The sequence below is a fragment of the Citrus clementina genome, unplaced genomic scaffold (assembly GCF_000493195.1).
Source record: "Citrus clementina cultivar Clemenules unplaced genomic scaffold, Citrus_clementina_v1.0 scaffold_7, whole genome shotgun sequence".
Lineage (NCBI taxonomy): Eukaryota > Viridiplantae > Streptophyta > Magnoliopsida > Sapindales > Rutaceae > Citrus > Citrus x clementina.
The window spans coordinates 18,815,044-18,823,898 of NW_006262075.1; the positions used below are offsets into that span (position 1 = coordinate 18,815,044).

The window sequence follows — 8,855 nt, forward strand, 5'->3', positions numbered from 1 at the left end:
TTTGACAACATAATCTGGTGCATCAAAGCAATGATAATAAAAGTGTTATTATTATCAAAGATTCAAAATGACAAGAAATGCTGTTACTAAGGGAAAAAAAACGCGAAATCTAGTGAAGTACAACCTGAGAAATACTCATCAAATTGAAAACATTAGCTCAAGAAAATCACAAAGCTTTAACAGCTGAAATACAAAAGAGAAGCATAACAATAAAGAAATGATTAAATGATGCTCGAATTTTTTGATCCTTCAGGTGAAGACTCTTTGATCCACACTCCATTAGCATCACATGGAAAGAAAGAGATCATAGGACAATTGAACTTCTCTAAATACTCCAAATCTGGAAACAGTGCCTGCAATTCTCTCCAGTTTACATTCAACTCATTCAAGTACCTCAAACGTAAAACCTTAACCGTAGAGTACTTTTTGTGAGTGTCGCCCTGCAGGCTTCTGAGTTGTCCTCCTCTGATATACAGTTTCCGTAGATTCAGACCAGAAAGCCAATTGGGTAGGGATTCTAGAGGAAAACAATGTAGATCGAGTTTCTCTAGCAGTCTGTCCTTTTGCCCGAAAGTGCCGTCTAAGCCACCTTTCCCTTGTGTCTCTGCCTCATCTTCCTGTTTTTTATTATGTTCATTATTTCCCTCTTGATTTCTGCACTTTGAATATCCCGCTCCCCATGCTATTTTCAGCTTTAGAAGGTTTTTGAATTTTTCGAGACTCTCCGATAATTTTTCTATTGGGATGGCGTTATTATTTACGTAGATGCTCAGCTTCCTGAGCTCTTTTAATGAATTTCCCAGGTCTTCAAGAGTACAGATCTTATCATTAGGTTTGGCGTCGGTGACAAGAAATCCCTTGAGAACTTGGAGTTCAGACAGCGACGACAACTCCTTGGGCATGTATTCTATCAAGTAGCACTCAGATATATCCAAGTAGGTCAGCTTCTTGAGTGAGTCCAAACCTTTAGGAAGTTTTGTTAGATAGTAACAGCATCTGAGATCCAAGACCCTCAAGTTGGAGAGGTTTGCAATTGAACTAGGAATCTCCCGAATTCCATAGACTCCTTGAAGGCTAAGAAGCCGTAAAGCACTCATATTCTTCAACTCCTTTAGGAACTTGCTGCCTTGTACTTCAACAAAATGTTTTGCTGAATTCTTCCATCTTCCTAGATGGAGAACTTTGACTTTTTTCAAATTTGAAAACCACTTGGATTGGAAATCAGGAAACTGCTCGCTGACATTGACCAGTGCTAGCAGTTTCTCGTAATCCCTACAAGCAGTACCACTCACTGTCAACAGCTGTGTGGATCCCTTCTCTAAACCTTCCAAACGTGCCCACTTACACCATAGATCCTCCGGCTTTCGACTGTTGATAACCGCAAGACGGGCAAGTGGATCCATCTTGAATCTGTTGTTCACATCCTTCCTGCGTTTCTTCCTCACAGGAACAATAAATCCCTCACGCTCCAATTCCTTAAGAATGTCATCTATATTTTTCTCCTGTGTGTCGTCCTCCACTGCTTTGTTTTTCTCTTCTCTGTTCTCCTCTGCTCTGTTCTTGTCCTCTGTAATCAACCAATTCTCTACCAGTCTCTTCCTTACTACTGCATTGTTAGGGAACACAGTAAAGCACCACAAGCAGAACTTCGATTCATTCTTGAGATTCCTAAACTTGTTCCGAAAATTGATGATCATCTCCATAAATTCGTCAAACCCAAACTTTTCCCGAAAATTGATGAACATCTCCATTAATTCGACAATCTCGGATTGCTTAAGCCCGTCGGACTCTGTGGAAGAATATTTGTTTACTAACGGAACCTTATCCTCGAAATTCCTTACTTCCTCCCTGCTTTCATCAAGACATTGTTCGGACTGGATGGAGCCACTGGAGAGTTTTTCCAGGATGCCTTCAAATCTGCGTATGTGATCTTTTATTAGTTCACCCAGCTTTTCACGATTTTCGGTGGAATCTTTTTTAATCTTATCCAGATATTTTTTGACTAAATTATCCTTCTGCTTGAGATCATTGTTGCTCTTGCTGTTGGTCGCCGCGTTCACCTCCCTTTTGCTCTTGGATTTCTCTTCTTTTTCCTCCTTGCTGCTGCTCTTTTTTTTTCCAGTTGTAATTTCAGAGGGTAATCGTCGGTAAAGTTTTCCAAGTAGTGGTTGGTGACGGTTACGTCCATCTTTCTTCTTGCTGTCTCCTTTGTTGTCGCTGCTGTCGCTGCCACTCTTTTGAGAGTTGATGTAGTCTTGAATTGAAGAAATGGAGAGATCGGCATGAAAATCGGTAATAGTTTTAATGAGTAGCTGAATTTTAGAACTATTGCTATCAGTTGGCTGTGGAGAGGGGCTAGGTGAAGCCATGATTAAGCAGATTACTCGCAAGGACGGCAACGGAACACACTATAACGATAAAAACTTCTTAGTCAATTCTTGTCATTTTTTTTTTAAAAAAAATTATATATACTGATATTACAATGAGAATATTAATGATGCTATAGGTCAGACACAATTATTAGAATTAGTTAATATATTTTAATTGTTAGGGTCCAGATTTTTTACCTGAATATTTATTTATAGTAGTTGAGACAGCTACTGATATTTATAAATCAAATAATTATTAAAATTAATGTAAACTTATGAGTATCTGATATTTGTTTTACTCACATTTTATAAGAAAAAAAAATTATTTTCACTCAATTGACAGAGAAAATTAAGTCTTCATATTGTAATTTTAAGACTCGAACCTTACTCTCACATTCACTTGACTAAATTACTGTTTAAAATAAACAAAAATAAAAGCAGTGGCAAATAAAGCTTAAATAAGAATAAAACTTTCCAATGCTAATATTTGTATCTTAATTTATTTGAAAAATGTTATTTGCACTCGAAGTTGTACATAAGATTGCACAAAATAAATAGAATGGAGTGAGGCTATCGGCACCCCTCCGATATCATTTTCAAACCCCTTTTCTGTTTATTTCCTCCTCAATTCCTAAAATAGCCTTTATCTGTCATTTTTCCGCAAACAATTTCAACCTCCTTTCAGTTATTACTCTTCAACCACTCCCACTTCAAGTTTCTTCTTTTTGTAGGAAAGGCTGTTGATAACAACCCAATACTCTTCAGTTTATGACATTCAATTTCAAAATAAATATGTATAAAATACACACAAGGTTTAGTTATCTCCTAGCATTAACCACTCGGCTCAGCTCGAGTGGCCAGGGCTGCTGCCCTCCAACTTGGAGGGCAGCAGTTCGAACCCCCACAAAAGCATTGTGGGGGTATTTCCTTCCTCAATTAATTTGAGTGAAGGTAGTCTTCTCCCTTACCCATGAGTGAGGAGTAGACATCCCTCGAATATTTGTGAGGGTTAAAATCTGGGCAGAGCTCCATTAGCAATGATGTAAGTTGGTCCCAGTAATAGTCTGATTTGTAAATATCAGTTATAGTCTCATGTATATGAGTTGTAATATGAGCAATAGTCTCATGTAATCAAAAAAAAAAAAAGTTATCTCCTAGCATTCTAATAGAGTTAGTAATTTATGAAAATTTTATAAAATTATCTTTCCTACAAAAATAAATTGTTAAGTGAAACAAATACTTTATATCAAATTCTTACTCTTTTACAATTGACTTTTTTTTCGAAAAAAAAAATTGTAACTTTTAAGAGCTTTAGTGGAGAAAGAGTCAGTGAGAAAAATCATATATGGATTTAATAAGATAAGATTTTACAACTAATACAATTCAAGATATAAGGGATAAAATTGTAAATGTATAACAAGACGGGTTTTATAAGAAAAATACAGGGGTGCCAATAGTGCCACTCAATAGAATGTCATCTTATTTTTCTCCTTTAATAAACCTCTCACAATTGGGAAAAAAAAGAAAAAACCTAATACTATCAACAATTTCTCTCTTTTAATATAGACGACCATGTAATAGTAAAGAAACTCATATTTCAACTTTGTTATGAATACCGAAGCAGCAGAGCTATATGATTTCAACCGCACTGGAGAAATAATCCATAAATAAATATCATAAAAATCTTTAATAAAAATTATAAAATTCATATTAAATTAACAAATAGTACAGCGATCAGGATCCTTATCCGAGGTACAAATAACTTTAAAAATGATAATTCATAATCACAACCCACAATTGTTATTCTAATGTGTGTCTAGTACTTTTAAATTAGAAAAATTATCATTCGTCCACCTTAAGTTTATTGTATTATATAAAAATGTCATCTACAAAAAATAGAATTACTTTTACAAAATAATTATTACTATAATTTGTATTTACCTTATTTTGTTATTTTTTAAAGGTAATTATGTCTTTTTAGTGGATGATTGATACAAACTGGAAGCTTAAGTTAGAAAATTGAACAAATTAAAAACTTTTGTAATTTTTTTATAACAATATAAATTTAACAAGGATGATTAATAATTTTTCTTTAAATTATGATAATTATTGTCTAATATTTAAAATTTTCTTTCCTTAAAAGTTACGACATCCACTCTGATGGAGGTATGCTAGTTCGGTGAAGTATTTTAGAAGTTACTTGTAGTTAAATGCTGATTTTTAAAATGTAGGATAGTTGTTAGCTGTTGATAATATGGGGTTGTGTTAAGCTACATTATATATAACTTATAAAAAACTCAAGAATAATCTCCCACTTATTTGACATATTATTATTTTTTTAGTATTCAATAACTATTTTTGGGTTGCTGTACGGTTGCCTGGTATATGAAGCCAAAAGTTGGGTAGGTAGTTGATCAATAAAGTTAAATACAAGAGTTAAATACTAAAAACCACCAACAATGTCGTACCTGCTAGCTACCTCAGAAGATAAGGACAGTGAAAGAAATGAATGTGTGGTAATATTTTCTTCAATAAAGAATATAATAATGCTACATTTGCTTGGATATTTAGTTAAGATATTTATTATCAATGTGTTTCAAATCATTCAATATCATGTATATAATATTAATTAAATTTATTATTAATTATAATCTATTATTTTTACAATACACGCAATACAGCTTTTGTACCTTACAGACCAGCTTAGCCTGATCCCCAAGGGTGCCATTTTCGTGCTTTGTTTCACTGCAGGGACACGTGGAGCGCATGGAGTGGGGGGTGTATGTTACAGTCTGTAGCATATACATCCCAATAGATGATACATACGGTATCCCATCATTGAATATCTCAACTAAACATCATTCCACATCATTTTGAATATCTCAACTAAACATCATTCCACATCATTGAATATCTCGATTAAGGAACCTTTAAAATGAATAAGCATAGTATTACTTATAAAAAAAAATTGTGGATGACGTAAGAGATTGTTTGTACCCAACATTATTTTTTATTAAAAAAAAAAAGCCAAAACTTCTACAAAATAGAGAGGCGTTTTTATTACATTTATAAAAAAGAAAATAGTGAGTAAACATAAAAACCAACAGTCTTGCGGACAACATAACGATCTCTAACAAGTCAATTCAGCTACTACTTCCCAACAATCAGCGTAGCTCTTCCTTGGTCATTATTGATTTGGAACTGCTTTCCCAGGCCAAAATGAGACATCAACAGCCAAACGAAAGTAATAAGCTCTCCGCCTTTACTAAGTTGTTGGGCATGCGACCTTGCATCACAGTGACTTGCTGCGTATGACGACAATTCCACCCACATTTTGCTTATTAGCTTCCACTTGGACTTCTGGTCTAATTTCTTTAGCTGCTTGGCCAACATAGTTGCCTCAAACAGTAAGGATTTGCTTCTATCTCCCTTCACCTCAGCAGGTTCAGCAAACGTATTCACGCTTAGAATTTCATCGCAGGCATCCTTGATATTCTTATCCGATGTTACATTTTTACTTTTAAAGAATCTCTTCGCCTCGGCACATGTATCTCGAAATCTTATTTTCCCAATACCTGCCACAGCAGACATCAGACCAGACTGAGTAATCAGAAGATACAGCATGTAATCTGAGAGAAGCCGGCTGAATTCTTTGTCATTGTCGACAGCTTCATCTGTGTTGTATAGGAGCTCGGTAGCAATGTGCCAAAGCAGGAGGCTTTTATCAAAAGCATTCTCAGCAATATAAGGCTTTAAGTCGTTGCGCACACTTTTGAAATTCTCGTTGCAGACATTTTCTGAATCCGCTTCAAAAATCCAATCACCTCTTGTTAAAGATATCCTCCTGGCAGTCACTGTGTCAATCTCGTATACTGATTTCTTTTTCAGCTCATCAAATATAAAACTCCACAGACCTAGACTGAGTGGCTCATGGGACACATATAATATCTCATTCACAAAATCAATTATGCCTAAGCTGTTAATGAACCTGTTACTTTTCAAGCGTAAGCAATAAATGATTTTATCAATGCCAAAAACAGGAATGACTTTACGATTGGGCAAGCAATGAATGACTTGGTTCAATTTAGAGACAAAAAAGTTAATTACTTTTCTGCGGATTGGACCCAGAAAAGTAATGACTTTACGAATGTGCAAAAAACCAACAATCTTGCCTGCGGTCGAAATGAATGTATCGGCGTAATGAATAAATTTCTCAATGACAAGATGCAAATAACTCTTGACTTTGTGGACTCTGGTTGGACGGCCCTTCCGGCAATATCTTATCAAATTTTGTCCGGAGAAAGATCCAGACCATCTCCGGAGCAGGAAATGTGTTGCCAACACCTTCCAATCCGGCTTATGCGGACATGCACGCCACCTTGGTCGCTTGAGAGCGAAAAACCAGCCGAGGGCAGTAGCCATGCCGGGTTTTTTTCTTCCAGATGATTTTGATTCATGCTCAGTCTTCTTGAGGGCTGCAAAGGTCCTATCAGAGAAAACAAGCATGAAAAGCGCTATTGTATCGAGGCAAATGGCACCAAAGATCAAGATGTATGTAACTCTGACATCGAAGTTGTCAAAACCGTGCTTCTCAACATTGAGATGGAAAAATGAAAGAGCTACCACCACTGAACCAAAGGATAAGAATCGCATAATATATCCTGCCGCAGAACGTATGACCTCCACCTTGGTATAGAAAGTCTCATAGAATAAGTTGAGTTCAACCTCAATTATTCTGTAGGCTTCCTCTGGTTTTCGACCATAAAAGAAATGACGGCTCTCATCACGCTCACGAAAGCTGAAGATGATATCGACGAGTAGCCCCTTGAAAATTTTGGAGAAGTAACAAGCACGGTGAACCACATCAAGATCATCGAACTCCACAACTTTTGTTTGATTATCAGTATCATTAAAGATCGGTTTTCTCGTAGGCTCTGGTAGCATAAAGATCTTTGTAGGAATTTTGGCTTCAATCCACGAAGCATATTCCTCCATGATCTTCACATAGTTGAGCCCAGGGTCAGGTTCTTGAAGCATGGAGTCTCGGAACCTGTCCAAGCTTGCAAAATAAAGAGCACATGTTCGCTCAAAATACTTGATAAGTCCAGCTGCAAAAGTAAGTATTGTTGGGATAAACAGCTTGTTTCCGGGAAGTGATAGGAGGAAGATATAAACAGCTGCAATTGCCTGAAATACGAACCCAAAAAAGTGCCTGATCCACAGCTCGTTATCCTCGAGAGCAAAAGCAGTTATGGTGTCTGGACCACCGAGGTGCAGCAAAAGAAAGGGAGCCCAAAATGCTAACAGATCACTTTTCTCAGGCTTGGAAGCTTGATTATCGCGATGGGTGTCCCCGATGAGTCCAACTGCAAAATTGGCTGCCCAGTCGGCTAGCAAGTAAGCTGACCAGATGAGCATGATCATCAATCTATTCGCCGTAGACTTTCTGAACGGAGCAAAGAGAATCAAGATAGTTTGCAGAAAGAGGCTAAACAAGATTATGCCTCGAATATTCCAGTTATCCCATACCCTCTTGACGCTTTCAGGGATAGGATTAACCATAGTCTCCTTTCCGTTTGATGATCAAAGAAATTTAGTTTCAAATTGCTATCGAGAGAAAGCAGAAGAATTAATGTTTATAGATGGGCAAATGAACAGTTAAGTCACCGCTTGGAATCTTTTTTTAAATCAGTTAAATACCGAGTGATTATTAAAGAAAAATCCTATTGATCATCTAGCAATAAACCCCACATCAATCCTATTTAAGCCCCACCTGAACCCACTTCGGCGTAAAAAATAAAGGGGAAAAGAATTAGCCTACTTGGATTGAGGAGGGATTCGCTAATCGCTAGTATGGAAACTAAGGGCTTCTTATTTTATTTTATTTTATAAACTCAATTTTTAGATTATTGTAATTAAATGGTATAAGAGTAAGAGAAAGGTATGTTAGTAATTTATGAAATCAGGGGAATCTATGTGAGCAAACTTTAGAAGTGTGAGCGTATTTTATCCTAAAATTTATTATTAAAATATAGAAAATAAAAATAAAGGAGACAAAATTTCTATGTAATTTGGAATTTATTGGAGCCATGCCCAGAAATTGAATAATTCACGAAGCAAAGAAGGTCACAATTTATTGGAGTTAAATAATTTAATAATATCTCTTAAAATTGTCGCCTCCTTGATGAAATCAAACTTACTAAGGCCATGTTTGGTATTGAGGTATTGTAACTTTTAATGAAAGAAAATGATGTAACTATAAAATAAAAGTTAATGATATATAGTAAATACAAGTTCTTAGTAATAATTTTGACAAAATCAGTAAAGATATTATATTTTTTTTATCATACAAGTATAAAATCAAATCAACTTATCTTTTAAGTAACAACAGATAGTATTTACCAAACAATTTAATGCCGTAATTTTTAAAATATAACTGTCCAACCTCAATTTGAAACGGCACCTAAACTTTTTAGATGAGCACCA

At 35.7% G+C, this 8,855-nt stretch overlaps 2 protein-coding genes across 2 annotated transcripts; both read right to left on the reverse strand.

Annotated features, from left to right (window-relative positions):
• Positions 1 to 190: 190 nt before the first annotated feature.
• LOC18037596 lies at positions 191 to 2,418 on the reverse strand. The gene has a single exon (XM_006427938.2). It carries the CDS (start codon positions 2,367 to 2,369, stop codon positions 222 to 224), a length of 2,148 nt encoding a protein of 715 aa, XP_006428001.1. The 5' UTR covers positions 2,370 to 2,418; the 3' UTR covers positions 191 to 221.
• A 3,101-nt stretch (positions 2,419 to 5,519) lies between these two features.
• Positions 5,520 to 7,931, reverse strand: LOC18036655. The gene has a single exon (XM_024181267.1). The coding sequence runs from the start codon at positions 7,929 to 7,931 to the stop codon at positions 5,520 to 5,522; it is 2,412 nt and encodes an 803-aa protein (XP_024037035.1).
• Positions 7,932 to 8,855: the final 924 nt, after the last annotated feature.